The sequence below is a fragment of the Elgaria multicarinata genome, chromosome 1, assembly GCF_023053635.1.
Source record: "Elgaria multicarinata webbii isolate HBS135686 ecotype San Diego chromosome 1, rElgMul1.1.pri, whole genome shotgun sequence".
Taxonomy (NCBI): Eukaryota; Metazoa; Chordata; class Lepidosauria; order Squamata; family Anguidae; genus Elgaria; species Elgaria multicarinata.
Genome location: NC_086171.1, coordinates 107,057,415 through 107,080,471, shown reverse-complemented (window position 1 = coordinate 107,080,471; position 23,057 = coordinate 107,057,415). Strand labels below are relative to the sequence as shown.

The window sequence follows — 23,057 nt, the reverse complement described above, 5'->3', positions numbered from 1 at the left end:
TTCCTGACTGTTAGAGCAGTACAACAATGGAACCAATTACCTGGAGAGGTTCTGGGCTCTCCTACACTAGAGGCATCCAAGATGCAGCTGAACAGCCATCTGTCAGGTATGCTTTAAGGTGGATTCCTGCACTGAGCAGGGGGTTGGACTCAATGGCCTTATAGAGGTCCCTTCCAACTCTACTATTCTATGAGTCTATGAATGGCATCCTGAATGTTACTATTCCATTATGCAACAAACAAAATCTCATAAAGCACTCAGTATTAACTCCCCTTTCAGTTTCTCAAATAACTAATCTTAGACATGACCGCAATGCACCTTATCTTTAAATAACAATCCAAAGAGGAGCATTACTTTCCCCCCTTATGAGTGGCTTTACAAATTTTAGCTCTTGTTAATAAATTAATTACTAACTCTAAATCAGATTCTAGCATTATATTCTTCAAACAACATAGTATAACCACTTTGGGATCTACCAGTAAAGATTAGCTTAAAATTCCTTCAATTATCCTAATAGCCTTTCTCCAAAATTGATTAGTAACTGGACATATGAGATGTGCAAGATATATGAAACAAATCAGCAGGTGATGAGAAGAACATCGCCAATGCACATTTTGTCATGTATTACAAATTAAAGATATCCTATGAGGGGGGAAGGTAACATCATTATTGAACTTCCGATTTTTCCTTAAAATGGTAATTTCCATCTTATATATTTTTTAAATTTTGCCAATAAGATCCTGATTTACATTTTTTGATATTTCTAATTCAAATGCAGGGTCTCTTGTTTCAGGTCCCCATATTTCCTAATTAGGCCCTAACGTTCTTGAATTGAAAATCAACCTGGGGTGGGGTCTATTTCCACCTAATAGCTCACCAATTTCTTTCAAGGTCAAAATACTTCATTACTAAACCTGTTCTTAATTGATATCATTTCAAAATTTATCCAAATGGAAGTGTCACTCAGCTGTTCTCTTACTGTGTTCTCTTGATCGTTACATCAAACACAAGTTAAAGGCGATAATCCGGGACTCAATTTAGCTTTATGTTTAAACCATATTTCAAGAGTAATTTGAACTGACTTAACTTTACAGAATTTAGTTCTCCAGGATCTCTCCTCAAATCACATTGAACTAACTAAGCTATGATTTAACACCTTCTGTTCAGCTTCAATATCTTAGCCTGGGGAAAACAATTCACTCATCAAAGCCACCGTGCACCCACACTAATAAACACTTACATTTGGTAAACCCATGCCACCCTTATCCTCTTTTTTTACAGAACATTTTATGTGCTACCCTTAGATGTTTTCCATTGCAAACAAATATTGAGATAAATCAAGTTATGCCTAAGTGTTTCCACTTTACAATCCTCCACCATCATCTCCTTGAACAAAAAGAGAGCTTCTGCATAAGACTGAAAGTTCATGAAAATTTAACAAGCACAGAGAATGTGTTTGATTATTCTAGACTTACTTCACCTCTCCTCAGCTAAAATTAAGGGGGAAGAACATATGTTTTGTATGCAGAAGGTCCAGGTGCAATCTATGGCATCTCCAGATAAAAGAAACTTAGATTGCAGGGATGAGAAAGGCCTTGAAGAAACTGCTGCCAGACAGGAGTAGACAGTACTACACAAGATAGACCAATGATCTGACTAAGTTTAAATTATGTCCATATGTTACCGAATGTCCCTACAAAGGAAAAATACTGCAACAGAATGTCGGCAAAAGTAATATGGAATAAATACATATGCACAAGATCCCTTGTGCATCAGATAAAGACCTATATAGTCCAGCATCATGTTTTCCACAGTGGCCAGCAAGATGCTTATGGGGAAAACTAAAGCAGGACAGCCCTTTCCCTCCATTATTCCTCAGCAACTGGTACTCAGAGGCATGCTGCTTCTTATCCTGGACTGGTAGCTTCACTCGCCATCAATTTGTCTACTCCCCTATTAAAAACCATCATATCTTGAGGAAGCAAAATTTAACTATGTGTTGTCTAACATATTATTTCCTTTTCTCCATCCTAAATTTCCAACTATCTGGCTTCATTGGGTGACCCCCAAGTTCTAGCATTATGAGAGGAGGATTTTATGGAAGCCACCTTGCATACAGTTGTTAAAAGATTGGCTATGAATAACAACCTGAATGCCTTTGGAAGCAAAGGAAAAATGGATTCCTTCTACTTTAGTATTAAAAACCTACAGCAGAGCAGTAAAACAGCAGTTTCTGCAGCTGACACTCTCCCCACGGCCTGAGTTCGATCCCAGCGGAAGCTGGTTCTCAGGCAGCCGGCTCGGGTCGACTCAGCCTTCCATCCTCCTGAGGTCGGTAAAATGAGTACCCAGTTAGCTGGAGGAAAGGTAATCATGGCCGGGAAAGGCAACGGCAAATCACCCCACCATAAGGCCTGCCAAGAAAACGTCAGCGAAAGCTGGCGTCCCTCCAAAAGTCAGCAACGACCCAGTGCTTGCACGAGAGGTTCCTTTCCTTTCCTATATCTTAATAATTTAATTAATGTGTATACCTTTGGTATTTCAGATTCTCAGGTGTTTGGAGGGGTTTTGTTTCGTTGCAGAATTTTTTGGGTGGGTGGGTGGTTGTTGTTGTTTTTTGCATGAACAATTTCATGCCAACCAGCTCTGCAATTCTCATACCCCATGGTCAGTGTCCCTTGACTCACCTGTGTGTAGAAGCCACTAGCTGCCTCTAGGAACAGAGAGAGGTTTGCCTGAACTTCACTCCGATTTGGATTTGATCGGTTTTTTGCTTGACCCTGTAGAGTTGTGATCTGATTTTTAAAGGCATGATTCCACCTAGGGAAAGAAAGAAAGAAAGAAGCTTCACGCTGTTCTACATGTCACAAAAGTGACTCACTAAATGACACTGGCCTCCATGAGAATGGGAAGGTGCTGCTTTTAATGCCACTTACGAAGAACCACAGAATAAAGGCATTATCACAGTTCTTCAGGTTATTATTTCATCTGCACCCTTTAAAATTATTATTTTATTTATTTATTATTTATTTATTTAAAATATTTCAAGAGCAACTTTCAGATCAAGAGCCCTCTCAAGGTGGCATACAACAATAAATTCATACAATAAAAAATAATGCAGCAAGAAAAATAGCAGACTTAAAAACAACACTCAAATACCAGTGTAAGACAAAACATACTACATACAATTGCAGCTACAACCCAGTCCAATAATTATTATGTCCAATGAAACATAATCAGGAGATGGCCAAAGTAAAAATAAAAAATAAAAAATTCAGGGCCTTCCTAAAAACCTGCAATGAAGGAGCCTGGCAGACCCATAATATAAAATTATCATCAAGACTGGTTAGTGAAACAACATTGTGTTCCGTACTTCTTTTCGTATACAGATTATGGTGAAAACATTTAGAATGTTTCTACTAGAAACAAGTGTACTCAGCCTATCTCACTAAATTCTATGCCTGGCAATGCTATGAACTTGATTTAAATGTTAGACAGCAGTACTATGAGGTGTTGCTATCCATTTCAATGCTCTAACTACCGCATTATTATGGCTTATAACATGTCTTAAAAAAACAGAAATTTCAACGCAGTCACTATGGAATTCTGTTCATCGTCAAGTTCCTTGTCAAGGAAGAAGTGGATCAAATTGGGCATTCAGATTTAGCAGTTCCTGGGTCAAATCCCCATCCTACAACTGTGAATAACCAAGGCAAACAAGGGGCATGGCAATGGGGATTTTGGTCTCAGGGATTGGGACTCCGACCTATTAACCTGAGTTGCTTTTCAAAGTGGCCCTCTGACAGAAATAATGGCTGATCAGGAGTCTAGAATGACTAAAAAATGGGCCCCAAGTAGGAGTATGAAGACAAGGAATGGCCCAGTTCTGAGACCTCTGAGAGTAACCCTCACCATATCTGTGCAACATACACACCCTCCCTCCGTTTTCCACCACCACCCAACCCATAACTACAAGGGACAGTTCACTGTTTTAAGACAATCCAATGCTAGAGTTATGCTTCCACCAAATACAACAACACAGACAAAGTGGTGAGCAGAATTAATTCTCATCACAAACCTCAATGTGCCCTTTAAAAAAAAACCTAAGATATTTAATGGCTGAAAACATGAGACAACCCCTAAACTACAGTTTTTATAACTGTCTGTAAGACCCAGATCACAAATATTGAACTTCTCCAGTTCAGCGAAACTTATAAAGCACCTCAGCTTCCTTGCAAAGTACTTTGCTTTTAGCTGGCATACTCCTACATTATCTTAATAACCAATAATTTTTAGAAAGCATCAATGGAGAAAATGAGCAGCGCAAAGGCAAATTAGATTTCAAAGCAGGAGAGGGATCAGTCTTAAGTTTGGCTTTTATTCCCAAAGTGACTGAGTGAGAAGCAAGTCTACAGGTCAGAATCATCATTTTTAAGAGTAACCGTACGAGAGTCTCAATGGATATCAGGCTTTAGAAAGTCCTGGTTCAGGGTCTTACAACTCTTGACGCCTATTCAATTAAAAAGCTTCATATAACATTTCATTTAAATAAAAATAAATATTTGCATTTCAATAATATCTTAGGCATTTGTGCCACATTATTAGCAGGTACTTGTAAAACAAAAAGAAAAGAACTGGAAAGTATACGTCACACCACACATTTTCAGCCAAATTTCAAGATTAGTTTTCCAAGCGATACGTTGAAAATACTGCAAGAACAGTAGACCTTTAAAGCTTACACACTCAAAGATAGCAGCATTTTTTAATAAATGGCACCAATTCTTCCCGAAACTGTTAAGCAATTCACCCTCCCTTTGACAAACCATAAATATCTGAGTTACTTACAGATCTTGTTCCACTTTTTTGTCCAATGCATACTCCAAATCTGTTACTAGCATTTTCTGGTATAAGTCCTGCAAAGCTTGTCTGGATGTCCAGGCTTCAGCTGGACCCAGCTTCGAATCTAAGTAAAATGAAGAATATTGATTTTTAATGCTTATCATTACAACTGAATTTTCCCCTTTCAAGTAAAGATTTACTAAGATACAGAACATCAGTAAAACTTGTCGCTCAAAACACTTATCCCCATAACATGAGTGTGTGATTTAGAACCTTGCAGGGTGCAAACTATGGGTATGTTCAGACGACTGTGCAGGAGGAAGAAAGCCATCGTGGTTGCCATTTGCATCGTTGCCCACGATGCAGCACAAGTTGGTGTGTCGTCTCAAACCAGCATTTTGCATGTCATAGGTTGTAAGGTGGGTACAAAGCCCTGCCCTACTGCACCCCACGGTGGGTTCATACAACATGCCAACCCAGGCTGCATCATAGGGAATTATGCAAATGGTGGTTGCACGGGGCACACCCAAAGGCAGGGGGAAAAGCCACAGTTGCTTCTTCCCCCTGCACAATCGTCTAAACCTAGTTGATGTGCAACAGTTAGGTACCAATGTATGGATTCAGATACTTTGCCATAATGATAACATATTAGCATAGCTCTGAGATTTCTTGGATAGTTTTGCAAGATAAGCTTCTGCTTCTCATGTTTGTTAGCTTTTTGGGTTCAGGAGATGGAACAGATTAGTGAGAGTGGCACAGCTAGAAGCAGAGGCACAAAAATGAGTGGAAAAGATAGGGTTTACTGATCCCCCACAGGTTCACAAATTTGAGCTGGCCTTGCCAGGCAAACCCAAAATTGTACCACCTCCAACAGTTAAGCGGTCCAGATTATTTATTTATTTATTGCATTTCTATGCCACCCAATAGCTGGAGCTCTCTGGACAGTTTACAAAAATTTAATGGATGGTTCGCAAAAATCCCTGCCCACCTCTTCATCTTCAAAGTTGGAGGGACGATGGCTGTGCAACAGTGGCTGGTATCATACTCACCATGGCAAGCAGATTTATGGAAGCAAATTCATGCATTACAAAATCATTTGCTGAAAATAAACCACCCAAGTTCCTGGCAGCTTTGCAATGAAAATATAGCTCATTACCTGTCATGTCAGCCTTCAGGACTTCTGCCTGCCTGCAAGTGGAACACACAATAATAATAACTATTAAAACAATTACAATAATAAATTACAATCAGTGAAACTTATCTGAATTTCATTCTGAAAGTGTATCTTGATGTTACTAGCAGGCTAAAGGAAACATATCACTTGAGCATTTCCTTATTATTTATTCCCACATTTATTTGATGCTTAAAAATCATCATCAGAACAGGATACATTCGACCAACTTACTGAAATAATCTTTAACTTTTCCTTGTTGGGTTATCTCAAAAAACTACCCCACAGTGTATGTGGCCTAGGGCAGGGTTAGTGATTCTTTTTTTTTTACTTTTACTTTCATCCTATTGGAGACTACCCTGAAGACTACTGAAGATCAGCCTCACAATCTTTCAACCAACAAGATGCTTCCCTGCTACCAAAAACTCACTCAAACTTTCACACATCTGGCTACTTACTTGCTTTTTTGGTTCTGAAAGGAATGCTATGCTTCCCAGCAATTCTACCTGGTACCTTTAGTTTTGTATATACCGTTGCTGTTATGTAGCATGCTAACAAAATGATTCCATGCAGAGACCTGCAGGAGTCGAACTTGTAATGGCATAAGAGAATTAAAGTTTCAGTGAAGTATGTATGACTGTTTAGCTATTGAACCAACTGTTCATGCACATTTTGGGATGGTGTTTTACCTTACTGGCCACGGGTATATTTCACCCAAACAAATAATAAAAGGCAGACGTTAAAGGAAATAAAAGTTATCAAACATACTTCTAAACAACATCATGTACATGCTAAGATAACCAAAATTCTGCAGAAGAATGATGCATTGTGTAGTAGTTTATTTATTTATTTATTTAATTAATTACATTTATATACCGCCCCACAGCCGAAGCTCTCTGGGCGGTTGTCTGGTTCTAGCAAACTGGTCTAGTAAATATATGGGACAATGTTTTGAAACTGATGTATAATCACCTGATGCTCACACTAATATTGGTGAAGTTCTCTGCCATTCTGAACAGCTCTTACAAAAGTGGTGCCCAGCATCAACCATGAATCTTTTCCTAATGACCACCTACCCAACTCTAGCACAATGTGACGCTGACACACACAGAGAGAGTGCATCACCAAGGAGACCAAAGAAGAAAGGAGCAGCATTTCACTGTGCACCAGGCTTAAGCAAAAAACCCTCTTGCTTCCCCAACCATTGGTACAGGCAATTCTCCAACTTTCATGTGTCTAAGGCACCCACTGCACAAACAATTTGGAAGACATTAGAGCACTCATAAAATGAGTACAATGTATTATCTAAGGCAGCTCACAAAAAGCAAGAGGCTGACATCATTCAGGACTCACTATAGTTTCTGAATTATCTTCAAGGTCACTCCCAAAGAGCACATTTCAGTAGTCAAGTTAAAAAGTCCCCAACCCATACACTACAATTGGTTGGGAAGTCCTTGCCATCCACAAAGAGGCACAGCCTGGCACACCAGTGGAAGCTGGTGAAATGCACTCCTAGCCACAGCCATCAATTGGGAGCCGCGCAAATTCAGGAGTGCTTCCACAGTACGAGAGTTGTCTTTCTTGGATCGGGTTGAGTCTAGGGTTCCTCAGCTCCTAGCATTAACAGCAATGTCCCATCAAGTGCATTACTGATTCCAGATAGATACTCAAGGAGAGGTGTCCACAGTTCTACTCACTGGTTAGCCAGGGACAATTGTCACAGGTCTCTGATGAAGAGGACTCTAGCAGCCTGTGATAGACTCTCTTTGCATTTCAGTTTGGAGAAGGAAAGGAGTCTTAACAGTCATTTCTTCCCTTCTCCCAGCTGCATTACGTGAGACAAAATAGTATTTCTCTCAAGCTGCCTTGCCAGATGGCTTGAGGTAGGGGGTTTCATACATCCCTACTGCAAGTCATGAGTTGAAGGGTGGGTGAAAATTCACTACACATACACACACTAGGTTTAGGTGACATGGCAATTCATGAGGCGGCGAGGGTAATTAGGGTAATCCCAGTCGCACAAGGGGCAGGAGAAAAAACCAAAGCTGCATTGTTTCCCCCACTGATGGTCCAAACCTGGACAGAGTCTTATCACATTGAAAGCAGCACACAAGTGATACAGGACTCCATTTCTCTTTTGAGCCCCCTAGCAAGCAAACTTGGACAAAAGACTGACTTCTCTCTCACTTGCAAAGCAGTCTAGAGAAGAAAACAAATAGCAGACGAGACACGTGCTACTTATTGCCTTGCCCCATGCTACCTCAACGTGAATAAGAGAAAACCCTGCCTTTTCCCAAAGCACTCTGCACATGCATGGGGACTTTAGGAGAGATGGAGCTGGTAGTGATGACAAATAGAGGCTTGCTAAGGAAGCTAATTTGTGGGCCAGCTCAAGAACTATACTTCAATCACAAGGAGCTGTTATCCAGATATTGGTAACACTTTACCCCATTTTGGGGGAACCTCTTGCAGGTTCTCCTACCTGTGATATAGGAGAACAATCACTGCAAAGCAGTGCCTCCAACTTTCACAGGCAATCCAGGAAGATATCGTGGTCAACAGTATCAGAAGTTGCTGAGAGGTCACTCTCTCCCAGAGAAGGTCATCAATGAGGGCAACCAATCTTGGCAGAAAGCCAGATAGAAATGGATCTATAAAATCTGCTAAACCACCACCCACTTCTTCACTGCTATGGCAAAAAACATGAAGGTTAGAAATCAATCTACAGTTATTCTTAAAAGGATCAAGTGCAGTTTTAACCAAAACAAACAACATACACACAGGTTTCAGAATAGCTCCTTTTAATGATGGAAGTTTTCCCTCTCTCAAGGGGGCATTAATTCGCTTCTGAACCCAGACTGCCATTCCCCCATTAATAAGCTACTTCTAACCAGGACTGACATGGATTCATGTAAGCAGGATGAAGCCCAGACGTCTCCAACTGTCCTGTCTACATCCTCAGGTGTGAACTACCATCACATACAATCATTTAAAAACAACACTGAAATTAATCAGAAGGAAACAGACCATCGACATATTGGTTACCTGGACAGCCTTATTTTAATCGTATTTATTAAATTACATCTAGAAATGCTCTTTTCTTATTGAAAGAGTGGAATGACCCTAAATATACAGTTTCTGCAACTGCCACATTCAAGATGTCTGAGATGCCATTTAGTAACAAGAACATTATACGACTATAGTGCTTCTTGTATCATCCACATCGCTGTCATAAGCTTTAGTCAATCTGGCATCTGCACAACCAAAATTCACTGTAAGGTGAGAACAGAAACAATTAACTTTTGGTGCAACTAGAGAGACAGCTGCTCTTTCATCTACCCACCTCAAACAAACAAAAAAACTTTCTTACTGCTAACACTGAGTGGCATCACACAACTCTGAACCAGCTTAAGTTAACTTTATTCGTACTGATATGCAGAAGCATATCAGTCTTATGAATGGTTCAATGCTGTTCACAAGCCAGTCTATGATTAAAAGTCCCTCATGTTCAAGCTATCTTTGGAACCCACATGGAACAGAAGTATTTTTAAACAGAGGAAAGCTATGAAGTTGAAGACTTCAAGGGAAAGATTTAATATGTTTACTATTATTTGTACAGTCCACACAGAGGAGCATAATATTCATATTGTGCTATTTCGTAGAAAACAGTTATCCCACTACAATAATCCCCATGCAAAAATTCCAGGGTATTTGTGCCAAATCCTTTGATAACTCTTATATCAGAGTGAGTTGAGTGAGTTGGCCACTTCCAGCAGTTGATTTTGGGTGTCGTGAAAGGACGGCAAATTGTTAGCTGTTTAATTTATTATTACTTTATTTGTACTGCTGGGGGAAGGGGGGAAGTACTTGTAGGATAATCTGCCTGGCTTTGGGTACTCTGTATCTTAACATGAGGGGAAGGGAAACATTTGTTGCTCCATTTCAGGCAGCAAAATGTCTCGGGTCCTGCATTCATGAATCTTTATTTCTCTCTACCACCTTTTCCCTTTTATTTCTCTCTACCACCTACATACTGATGATAGCTCATTTCAGCTTTTGAATTTACCCATTGAGCAAGTGAATAAACCAATGTTTGAAGCAAGTTTAGGAACTGCTGTGCACACAATCTTGTCATCCTGGGACAAAACCAAAGTTACTCTCTATACAGCCAGTTTACAGAAAGAAGTTGCCAACATGGAGGACAATTCAACTTTAGTGCCACTTTCATCGCCAAACAACATAGTTGTTCATTCAGCTATGGCAGTCCACTACTATCATGCAGCTATTTGTTGCCCAGGACATCTAATGTGACCATCACGGACCTTACAACCCCAACTTCTTCTAAGTTTTCTAAGCTTGGATAGACTATCAAAATTTACTCATTTACCCTGGAGAGATCTGGGCGTGGTTGCTTTTGCAATAGAGTGGGAAGTACGGTCTACATAATCTTGAGTGGTAAATTAATTGAACGATAGCTTTCCCAAGTGAAAACTTGGTTTGGATGTAGGCAGTCTTTTAAAAAAGTGACAATCGTAATTTTAATATTAATTTTTAAGTTTATATTTTAAAAATATATCTGAGTCCAGAACAGTAAAACCAAACTAAACGGCTTTGGTTTAACAACCTCCTACTTCAAAATTATATCAGTTACACAGTTAAAGAGTCGCTGGTTACCAACATAACATAATTTTAATAGTAGTCTGATTATTCAGACTGGTGAATACAAACCCATTCATTAAGCTGATACCTTGTCCTGAAATGCAAAAATCTTACTACACTTCTGCCCCTGATCAGAAATCCAGGAGAGTCATTACAGATCTCTTTGTACGGTAATACCAACTACCAGTTTACAAGTGGTTACATGCATAGCTACCACTTGTTAAGTTGTCATTTAGCTAAATTTCACTATCCATAAGACCTCAGGTGTCTAATAATCTACTATAGTTTTTATATGAATTAAGACTACAAGTCTTTAAATTGAAGAATCATAGAAACCACAACATCTTATCAGTGATTTGTTTTTTTCAACTGATCCATAAACCCACATCTCTCTTCAGAAGTATGCAAATAAACTGCTATACCTTAAACAACTTAAAATGTGAAACCCAGCATCTAATATGTGGATGCTATAACTCCATAGTAAGGAAGCTCAAATTTCTGCACTTCCTAAGTGTCCCTGAAAACATGTCAGATAAAATCTGCACTGGGTTTGTTATCATATGAATTGCAGAAATCCTATCTGCTGCTTCTGTTTATTCAGTGTTAAAGAGAACTTATTTTCTACAAAAATATGTGCACCTTTTTTTCATTTCAACAATTTTTAAGAATGTATAGCTTTTGCAAAGACAATATTCACAACACACAAATAGATTGCCATGCCATGCTATGTTTGTCCACTTTCCCCTAAAAATAGTCATAACCTTGAAGCTCAAACACCTGCTGTCAATGCTCCTGCCTGCCCTAGGCCTTGCTTCCTGGCAGCTGGTACCTTCACCCCAACATACACCCTCCAATTCCTGCTCTTTACTTTAGCAGTTCCACCCACATCAACATTATTTAGAAGTAACTGGCAGTACCTCCCAACAGAATAAAACTAAGTAGAGTTCTCTGAAATCACTCCTACTGCTGAAGAAAGGATATCAAGGAAAACAGCAGCTCCTTAGTAGCTAAAGTTGGGACATTGGGAAAGGCCCCTATGCCCCATGCTTTGAAAAGGATCTATCTTCTTCATAATGCACTACTAAACTGAACTAGCACATCAAATGGATCAGAAGGATTAACTTTGTGATAGGCATCAAAAGCTGCCCTGCATGTGGGATATTTTGTATGCAGATGGACCCAAGATCAATTCCTGGAATCTCCAGTTAAAAATAAAGGATCAAGTAGCAGATTATTTATTTATTTATTAAAACACTTGTATCCTGCCCTATTATCACTGGGATCTCAGTGCGGTGTACAGATAAAATCAGAACAATATAAACATAAATAATTTACACAGCTAAAATATATATTAAATCATTAACAAATTAAACCAGTAGAAAAAAATTAAAAGCAATAAAATAATTAAAACTATGTATAACCATGGAGAATTTAGCCCTCGGAGGCTTTGATAAAAAGCCACATTTTAACTTGGCGCCAAAATGAAGCCAGTGTCGGCACCAGTCTGGCCTCCAGGGGGAGGGTATTCCACAAGTGGGATGCCACAACAGAGAAAGCCCTTTCCCACGTCTCGCGTTGGTGGGACGCAGAGGAGAGCTCCTAACAGATCGCAAATCTCGGGCATGCATATATAGGGAGAGGCGCTTCCTCAAGTACCAAGGTCCGAAGCCATTTAGAGCTCTGAATGTCATTGCCAACACCTTGAATCCTGACCAGAAGCGTATAGGCAGCCAATGCAATTCTTTTAAGAGCTGTATTATATGATCTTTGTAGGATGTTCCAGTGAGCAGTCTAGCTGCTGTATTTTGCACTAGCTGCAACTTCCGAGTCGTCTTCAAGGGCAGCCCCACGTAGAGTGCATTGCAGTAGTCTAATCGGGAAGTTACCAGTGCATGTATTACTCTGGCTAGGTTATCCCTGTCCAGGAAAGGCCATAGGTGGCAGATCAGCCGAAGCTGACCCCAAGTACTCCGGCCACAGAGTCCACCTGGGCCTCCAGTGACAAGGATGGATCTAGGAATACTCCCAAGCTATGCCCCTGCTCCTTCAGAGGGAGTGCAACCCCATCCAGAACAGGTTGCTTACCCAACTCCTGGACTTGAGAACCACCAACCAACGGAGCTTCCATCTTATCTGGATTCAGCTTCGGTTTATTAGCCCCCATCCAGCCCATTAAAGCTTCCAGGCACTGGTTCAGCACCTTCACTGCCCCAGCTGACTCCAGCAACAAGGAGAAATAGAGCTGAGTATCATCAGCATACTGATGACACCCAGCCCCCAAACCCCTAATGACCTCACTAGCTTTACATAGATTTTGAACAGCATGGGGCATAGAATAGAGCCCTGTGGCACCCCACAGCTTAATAGCCATGGGGTGGAACAGGAATCCCACTCTCTGGAATCGGCCATGCAAGTAGGAGCTGAACCACTGTAACACAGTGCCTCCTACTCCCATTTCACAGAGTCGGTTCAGTAAGATACCATGATCTATGGTATCAAAATCCACTGAGAGATCCAGGAAGATCAACAGGGTAGCATGCCCCTGTCTTTCACCCAGAGTAGGTCGTCGGTCAGAGCAGCCAAGGCTGTTTCAGTGCAGTGCTCTGGCCTGAAACTAGACTGAAATGGGTCCAGATAATCAGTTTCCTCCAAGAACATCTGAAGCTGCCCAGTCACCACACGCTCAAGCACCTTGCCCAAAAAGGGATATTAGCGACAGGGCGGTAGTTCTCACATACCTCTGGGTCCAAGGAGGTCCTCTTCAGGAAACGGTGCACAACAACCTCTTTAAAGGGAGTAGGCATCACCCCCTGACAGAGTGTGGCATTTACCATCCTCTGGACCCACCCTGTCAATCCACCTCTGCTAGATCATATTAGCCAGGGAAAGACCTCTGCCTGAGACCCTGGAGAAATGCTGCCAGTCAGAAGAGAAAATACTGGGCTAGATGGACAAATAGTCTGACCTGGTATAAGACTATCTCTCATGTCGGAATGACTTTGTGGCAAAGGCACATTACTTACTCCCTCTCCGAGGGATCCTTGCAATATACGTTATGGATGTTTACAAAATGATGAAAGAAAATGATGTTGAAGGAAACACTGAAAATGAAGAAATATGAGAACGCTGTATTGCCAAAAAAGTTGACCTGTGATTTATTACAGAAATATATCTTTTTGAAGATCTGCTATCTAAAAGCCACAGGAAATCAGATTCCAGCTGGACATCAGGAAAAACTTCCTGACTGTTAGAGCAGTACGACAATGGAATCAGTTACTTAGGGAGGTTGTGGTCTCTCCCACACTAGAGGCCTTCAAGAGGCAGCTGGACAACCATCTGTCAGGGATGCTTTAGGGTGGATTCCTGCATTGAGCAGGGGGTTGGACTCGATGGCCTTGTAGGCCCCCTTTCTAACTCTATTAATCTATGATTCTAAGTCTAAAGTTTGTTGAGAAACAATAACTTTGATTCAAATGCTTGAAGACTACAGAAATATATTTATTATTATTAATAATAATATTTATTTATAAAGCGCCATCAATTTTCATGGCGCTGCACAGAATAAAACAAAACAAGACAATCTGCCATATGGCTTACAATCTAAAATCACCGTAACAGACAGGGGAGGGAGGGGAAAAACCAATAGGGGTAGGGGACATTAAAACTAAATATAGACTAGTATGACCACGCTACGGTTAAAAAGCTTTCGAGAAAAGAAATGTTTTCAAGTGAGATTTTAAAACAGAAATTGACGTCGTGGTCCGCAAATGCACTGGAAGAGAATTCCAGGCAAAGGGGGCAGCGAGCAAGAATGGGCAAAGACGAGCAAGAGATGTGGAAACTCTTGGGCAGGTAAGAGACATGGTGTTATTGGAGCAGAGGGCACGAGCAGGGCGATGAAGTGAAATAAGGGACAAAACGTAGGGAGGAGCCAGATTATGACAGGCTTTAAAAGTAAGAAGAAGAAGAAGCTTGTATTGGATTCTATAAGAGATAGGAAGCCAGTGGAGGGATTTCAAAAGCGGGGTGACATGATCAAAACGTCGAGGCAAGAAAATAATCCTAGCCACCGAATGATGAATGGAGACCAGTGGAGACAAATGAGAAGAGGGAAGACCGGTCAACAAAAGATTACAATAATCCAGGCGAGAAATAACCAAAGCATGAACAAGGGTCTTGGTGGATGAGATGCTATAATATTTTGAAGCAAGTAAATATTATAAATATTATAAATCTTGTAAATAAATAAGTCAGTTCCACTGAATCCATGATTTGCTAGTTCAAACATTACATTTCTCTACACAAGGATGTAACCATAAAATATTGACATTGCTCCCGTGGCAAAATAATTTAATTGCTACCTGCTCTCATCCCTACATTGGCCTTGCGGACATCAGCATTCTAGTCAAGGCCATACATATTCTGCAATTATCACACACCTTATCAATTATGCAAATTTAGCAAGTTTTCACTATTTCTTTAGTATGTCTAATATATTTTGCTTCTGCTAGCCATGAGGAAAGACAATGAACTATGCAGGGCACTGAATCTCCGCTTGCTAAAAACTGGAGACCTTACTTTAAAAAAAACATCTGCTGTCTTTATTTATTTCAATGGGCATTTGCCCACACACAATGGTGAATTAAAGTTACTTAATTGCCTCTCTCATATCTGACTCTTTGGTCTGGTTCAGATGACACCCTGGGCTTTGTGGTTACCTTAACCATGTTCAGCTGTGGTTAATGCTAACCACATGCGGAATACTTGCAGACAACACTTTTAACCCTTTTGTGGTTAAGTTTTCCTTAGTGAGCCTAACCACAATGTGGTTAACGGGGCAGATGGTTAGGGAAAACATGTGTCAGATGACACCGTAAACCATGGTTAAGCGTTCCGTTAACCATTTTGTGGTTAAGCAGCATGGTTTAGCATGTTGTCTGAACGGGGTCACAGTGGTACAGGAGGAAAGCATTGGGCAGGGGTATGTGCCCCTTTTCCTGCAAGCCTTTCACGAGACATTTTTCTGCAAGGCAAGGTTCCAAGGTGTGACTGTCATGTCGAGGGAGGTACCTGGGACAGAGGCTTCAGTACACAACCCTGCCTCTGTATCTCTCCTGCAAATCACCACGTACCCTCCAGTTTTCTGCAATAAAGATGCAGCTAGGGTTTGTGACCCATGTTTATCATTGAACTTGTAGACTGCTCCTGGTCACAAAATAAAGATGAACACAAGCAAATAGCTATAGGCCAATAGCTGAGTGCTAACACCACGATCTACAGGTTGGGCAAAAGACTAGCAAACATACATTCAGACAATCTCTCAAATAACAGATGTGTATTTAGATGTTCAATACAATTATTCACGCAAATCCACGTAGTTTAGTCTTCTATCTTGGCTTCCCCCGTTAGCTAGTGAGACATGCTGTACAAACTATGACCCCCAAGAACACAGACATCCATGAAGATAAAAGAACCAATAAGAATGCAACAGAGCTCCTGTAATCATCATGGGCTTGGGGGAAATAGGGGAAACCGCTGACAAGCAAACCTGCAGTGAACCTCTTTCTGAAGCCCTAAACATCAAGACCATCGTTAGCTTTAAGAAGGACGAACAAGAGCAGCAAGCAATGATCTCCACGTTAGAAGAAAAGTTGTACATTATCATTGTTAGCAGTTTTTTGACATTAACAGTCTGAGAAAGTATATAAGTCTCTGGCAGCATAGCCAACTCATCAATGCAGTATTTTCTGCTTCTGTCTAACAGATTTAAGCTTCCATCTTATAGTAAGCAAATTGAGACCCAATAATAAAGGAAACATTTAAACATGACTAGTTAAGAAGTTGTATTAAGATGCAAAAGGCAAAACTGAAATGTTTCTGCCTAATGCTTAATCACACCCTTTTAAAAAGACCAGTATATTTTTTCACACATCCAAGGCTTTTGGAATAGCATTATGGAGGTTGCAGAATCTTATTAAGGAAAATACTGCAAAACCACCTTTGAAAACCACTGGGACAGCAGCAGGACTCAGGCTTAGATATTTCACCCTTTGCAGCAGTCCCCCATTAATTAGGACTACCTTACTATACTGAACGCCTGGGGACAGCTAACGTGCTATGCAGCCTTCACTCCTCATCACACATTTTCTAGAGCTTCAGCGCTCTTTGACTACAAGTCTGAAACTCACCAGGAAGAATTGGCCAAAATCCATCTTTGTCCATCTATGGAAACTACCAGTCACCCCCATTTTTCTAATCCCACAGAAACAGTTCCTTAAAAGTATACATGGCATAGAAAGCTCAGACTAATTTGCTGGGTGAGGACTAAGTATAGATCCCCTCAGGTTGTCAAAGGGTATTCTATATGAAACCTAAGCTGTATCCATACATCACACTAACCCATGGTGGGTTGCAAGCTACACTGTTATGCAAACAATTGGGCAATCAAGCTATACAGAGTAGTTTATTTCAGTCTCCCTTACCCCTCCTCCTCTCGTAGTCTTCCCACCGAACTGGGCAGGTATCCCAGCTTCCTTTGTGGTGGGAACAGAGCTCACTTGAGGGGAGCAGAATGGCATCAGAGTTTTTGGGCACTCCTGCCAAGCAGCTCTGTAGGCGATCTCCGTAACCCAGATAGCACACTACCCCATCATGGGTTGTTCCAGAAAATAAACCATGACAGGTTAGTGTGTTATCCATGGGTTAGTGTGCTATCTTACTCTGATAATTAACCTGCCCCAACAGTTGCCACCAAAGGAAGACTGAATGCAAACATTTATGAATACAGATTTAAGCTGGTGTTAAGCATGCAGAATGAAGAAAATCAAGAAAAAGGGGGAACATGCAGCCTGAAAAAAGAACATGTGCGGCCTGTGGGATCCAGATGGAACTTTAAGACACCCACCCAAGCATGAAAACAGTAGGGAACTGTGTCTCAGTTATGAGAAGATTTATATGAGTCCCCACTTGCAGTTTGACATCTCATGTTTTCTAAACCTGGGACATAACATCAAGGGTCTGCAATATCATCTGACTATTCGCTGTTAAGATCATTCTTAAACATCATCATCCCAGGGTGGTCAGAAAAGTCAACTAGACACAAGATGACACCTCACAATGGCAAGGCATCTAACATATTTACGTAAGATGTCTCAAATTACTATTAAATCCCAAAATAGGCTTAGATCCAATGTCGCACAAACAGGCTTCTACTCGTGCAATAGGACTTCCTTATCCTCTCCTCCCCCTGCACCACAAAATCTGCTCTAGAGAGTTCTTTGATATACCAAAACAGATTTGGGGGCAGTGGGGGCTGCAGGGGGAGAGGAAACCCATTCCATCAGTGGTCTCCATTTCACAAACACAACACAGAAATTCACCAAGCCTTCTAGATCTTGATGTTTCCAATACAATAATGCCAAACAGATTTCCAGCTTCAGAGCTATGGCGACTTTCTAGTTAAGGCAAGATGGGACCATTAGAAACCTGAGTCAAACTGATTTCTTCTAGTTTCTGCTCTTTTTAGATCTCAAAGACACTGCAATGATATTTTGCCCCCCTCCTCCCTGGCTACGACAATGGACTGGATGAGGGATAATAAATTGTAACTCAATCCAGACAGGACTGAGAGACGCTGTTATTGAGTGGTTCTTCTGACCAGATAGAGGCTCAGGTGGCCTCAGTGGCGCAGAGTGCCTTCTACCAACTGCTTGGTAGCCCAGCTATGCCCCTATCTTGAAAGGGATAACCTGGCTTCAGTTGTCTATGCTCTGGTAACCTCCAAGTTAGAGTACTGCAATGCACTCTATGTGGGGCTGCCTTTGAAGGCGGTTCAGAAGCTGCAGCTTGTGCAAAATGCAGCAGCCAGTTTAATAACAGGAACCAGAAGGTTCGAACATATAAGATCGATTCTGGCCTACTTGCAATGGCTGCCTGTATGTTTCTGAGCCCGATTCAAGATGTTGGTTTTAGCTCATAAAGCCTTACACGGCTCAGAATCACAATACCTGATGGAATGCCTCTCCTGACATGATCCTACCCGTACTCTACGCTCAATATCTAAGGTCCTCCTCTGGGTGCCTACTCCAAGGGAAGATCGGAGGATGGCAACAAGGAAGAGGGCCTTTTCAGTGGTGTCCCCCAATTATGGAACAATCTCCCTGATGAGGCTTGCCTGGCGCCAACATTGTTATCTTTTCGGCACCAGGTCAAGACTTTTCTATTCTCCCAGACATTTAACAGCATATGTTGAGCTTTCTAACTGACCCCAGATCAATATCTGTTTAAACAGATATTGTCTTTATATATGTTTTATGTTTTTATAGTTTTTATATTTTGTATATTATCTGTTTCATGTTTTTACAGGTTTTAAATTATGCATATCAGTTTTCTTAAGTGTTCAATGCTTTCATCTTTGTGAACCGCCCAGAAAACTTCAGCTTTGGGGCAGTATATAAATGTTATAAATAAATAAATAAATAAATAAATAAATAATAGTAAATATTTAAAGTTTTCAAATTTCCTACAAAATAGCATTTCTTTTTCAGTTTAAGATCTTAAGTTGTTCATGGTGCTATACCCCATATATTTCATAGTTCAAACATCTCAGCAGGAACAGACTTGTGCTCAGAAATACTGCTGCTGAATCAAACTGAGATTGTGCAAAAACAACTAGCCATAGCATTAGAAGCTGAACGACAAGATTTCCCCTCTATCCGTTCAAACTACTGCTTATTTCTTCACACTCCTCCACAGGAAAATATTTTATTACAATACTGCTTAATACTAAAGTATGCTTTAAGTTAAGTATGAAATTTTATTTATATCCCGCTTTTCCTCCCAGGAGCTCAGGGTGACCTACATAGTCATGCCTGCAATTAATCCTCAAAACAACCCTGTGAGGTCCAAGAGTTATGATTTGCCCCAAAAAACCCGTAGCTGCGAATTATGTTTTAAAAATCATGCTTTTTCACCCCATTGATGATGCATAATTCACTTTAGCCAGATTATGATTTTTCTCACACCCTCGAAACATCACAAATGTATCCTGAGTTTTGCAGAGGATTGATTTAGTTTTTGTATTGTAAACTCCCATAGATGCTGAGAGTGTTGGGGCTGTTTATCGTGCAAAAATATGAGTGTTTATACAGAAATAAATCTCACTGTCTTCAATGGGGACTATTCTCTAGTAAGTGTGTTTAGGAATGCAGCCTTCAAGATATTGTGTCCTATACACTACCCAGACACTTGCACAATTTTTGACAGTGTTTTAAGGACCTCTAAGAAATTCCCTTCCCTTCATATTACTTTTGCTTTGTTGCATACAATTAACACAAACTTGTCTGTCCTACAACTTTATCACTATGACCAATAGTAGCCAACAACTACTGGAAATGTGCCTATAGCCATAGAAGCCATATTTCCCCCAGTGCAATTGCTAGTTAATAGAATGCTATTGAGGAGATATCCAGGAGTGGTTACATCTGTACCTGGCTGAGTCTGCATTCAGTAACAGGGTGTGATTTAGAGAGGGGCTAGAATGCAGCTTCTTTCTCAGATGGAATTGACAGAAAACTGCTCTAGAAACCACAGCAATCTGCTCAATGAAAAACCAGGCTGGGTCGAGGATGACAGCCAAGGTTGCTGACTGAGTGGGATAAGTACCCCATCAACTGCCAGCATATTAACTCCTCCAGAACATGAGGATTTCCCACCTGCATCACCTCTGATTTATCTAGATTCAGTTTGTTTGTTCAACTTCAGACTTCCACATAGGTTCAGGACAAGAATGGGAGCTTCTGGATATTGAGATGTAAAACCAGGCATCATTATGTAGTGATAACACCAAGCTCCAAAGATCTAGAGGTTTCATAAAGACGTTAATGAGTCCTGATGAGAGCTCTATGAAATATCACATGCCAACTCTCATGGGGCTAAACTCACCTTTCCAATGATCACTCTGAGTCCATTCAGACTAAAAGGAATGAAGACATCAAAGAGCAAGCCTTGACACCCTGACCTGATATTCTGAAAGGTGCCAGAGAATGGTGTGGTAAGTAGTATCAAAAGGAGTATCAAAAGCAGAGACCAACAACAAGATCAGCAGGGACAATGTTTCCAATGTCAGTCATCAGATGCAGATCATTCATAGGGCTTTCAATGCCCTCTCTATCCCAAAACCAGATCGGAAGCCGGAATAGAAAAAAGGATCAAGGGAGTAGCTCTTCTACCACCCATTCCAACAACTTCCCTAACAGGGGAGGTTGGACAAAGGCCTAGAAATGACTAGCTCCTTCTTATTCAGAAATGCTTTTTCATTTTATTTTTTTAGAAGAAGGCAGATAACAGTTTCTTTTAAAACAGATAGTAACTAGGCCTAGTTCACACAATCATATCTCAGCTTAATAAGCAGAGATATGAATGAACCTTTTCCCTAAATTAGGAAAGGTAATTACTTGGGGGCACTTGGAGATGTGTCAATCTAATGTGCTATTACAGGGCTACTGTATGACCTGGATAAATTACAGGAAGTGAAAAGTAACAATAATCTAGACTAATATAGCATTGATTAACATAGGAAAAGAATGTACAGTCATATCTGAGGCATGTCTGACTGAAGAAGGGAAACATCATTTGCTTTACTCATGGCTATGTTGTTCTAAAACTTCAAGATATATTTACAGTATCACACCTTACAACAAATATCTCCTGGATTATCACCTCTTCTGCTACCAAGGTCTACTTGATGTTTAAAATCTTTAGTACAAGCTTAGATGAAAACGATATGAAGCTACCAAAACACAAGTTGTAATTTGGAATCCAATTCTACAGCAGCTTAAATAGGGGAGTACTGACTATGAAGCCCATTGCAGTTACAGGTTTCACTTTATACCTGAGGTCAAATACTAGTGCTATTTAACAATGTGAGGCAGAAATGCATAACATGACTTTGTAGCACGTCTATTCAGTATAGCAGAATTAAAGGAGAAAGACAAGTAAATTAAAATACATCTATGACAGCAAAGTTGTCATGCACAGCCTCTCATTTGCCACTACACAGCATCTTTCAGTGATCAAGGGTCTCTCACTTCACTTCCTTAAGAGCCTATTGCTCTCTACCATGCAGTCTTCTCATTTGCTCATCCAACCAACCTCTCTCTCATCAGCAATGAAACGTCAGCACCCTTCTGCACTTATTTCTCACTGTGTCTCCTTTCTCAGCAAGAGCACTGGAAGATTCCCTCCACCATAAGATAATAATCCAATCTTATCTCTTTTCTTTAGCAGCTCCTCTACACACACACACACACCCCATTTGATTTATTTCTAATATTCAACCACTGCCCAGCCCACAGGGCTCTTGTAACAGGATTCGGTATGTTTCAGGTGAGTGTAGGTGCACGGGATTGGGAAGGGGTAAGGAGGTGGAAAGGAATCCACATTCCACTTCTCACTTTGTCATATTAGGTTTTATTTTTAGGTACAGCTGTGTTGCCCCCAAACACCCAATTGTGGATACTAAGGGGGGAAATCCAGACTGATGCTGTTACATTCTTGGATGCTATAACTGCTAACACATTCACACAAAACAAATAGAAATAGATAACTGATTTTAAACTATACATGCTACATGGGCATATGAGAGCAAAGGCAACCAAAACCGGAATTTCACGATGTGAGAAGTCTCTCGTCAGAGAATACGCTCTTCCATTCCTCCTCTCACGAATGCCACCCCCCTTCCCCACCTGGTAACCTCCCTTCGCAGGGCTCCTGAAACACACAGCATCCCTTCACATGCACGCTGGCCTCCCCCAGGCCTTCCTTTTCACGTCGAGGGGCGGGGGGTGATCGTGACGGAAGATACAGAACGGGGGCACGCCCAGGCCACCCACCTTTCCCAAGGGCTATTATGAACACGCTCCCCCGGAGAACCCCCTTATCTGCCCCCATCCTCATCCCCAATATCACCCCCTCGCTCTCCTCACCGGAGATACTGAGCGCAAAGCAAGCTCATCCTCCGCCGCAGCTCGCTGCCCGCCCGCCCGTCCACGCCGGGGTCTCACAGCTCGGGCCCTTCCGCTGCCCAAGAGCCGCCGCCGCAGCTGCCGCTGCCGCCCCCGGCCGCCGCCATCTTCCCGTGTCGGGCCCAGACTCTTCCTGGAGGGGGGGGAGGAGGCGGAGGAGGCGGGAGGAGGGAAAGAGGCAGCAGCGAGGGGAGGAGAAACGGCTCCGCTCTCCGCCTCCTGACCGAGGAAGGGAATTCTCGCGAGACGCCGCCTCCAACAACGCCGACGCCGCTTCCGCTCCCTCGCGCGGATCAAGCGGGCAGGCACTGGCCAGGAGTCGGACCAGCTTCGCCGTCGATGCCGCCGCCCCCACCGCTCAACTC

General features: G+C 41.4%; 1 protein-coding gene across 2 annotated transcripts in view; it reads right to left on the bottom strand.

Annotated features, from left to right (window-relative positions):
- Positions 1 to 22,812, bottom strand: part of SMG7 (SMG7 nonsense mediated mRNA decay factor) — a 68,319-nt gene extending 45,507 nt beyond the window's left edge. For both annotated transcript variants that reach the window (XM_063134605.1, XM_063134614.1), the window contains exons 1-4: positions 22,654 to 22,812; positions 5,996 to 6,027; positions 4,846 to 4,963; positions 2,688 to 2,820 (exon numbers count right to left, since the gene is read on the bottom strand). In XM_063134605.1, the coding sequence (XP_062990675.1) occupies positions 2,688 to 2,820; positions 4,846 to 4,963; positions 5,996 to 6,027; positions 22,654 to 22,682 (312 nt within the window). In that variant the 5' untranslated portion in view covers positions 22,683 to 22,812. The remainder of the gene's footprint in view (positions 1 to 2,687; positions 2,821 to 4,845; positions 4,964 to 5,995; positions 6,028 to 22,653) is intronic.
- Positions 22,813 to 23,057: the final 245 nt, after the last annotated feature.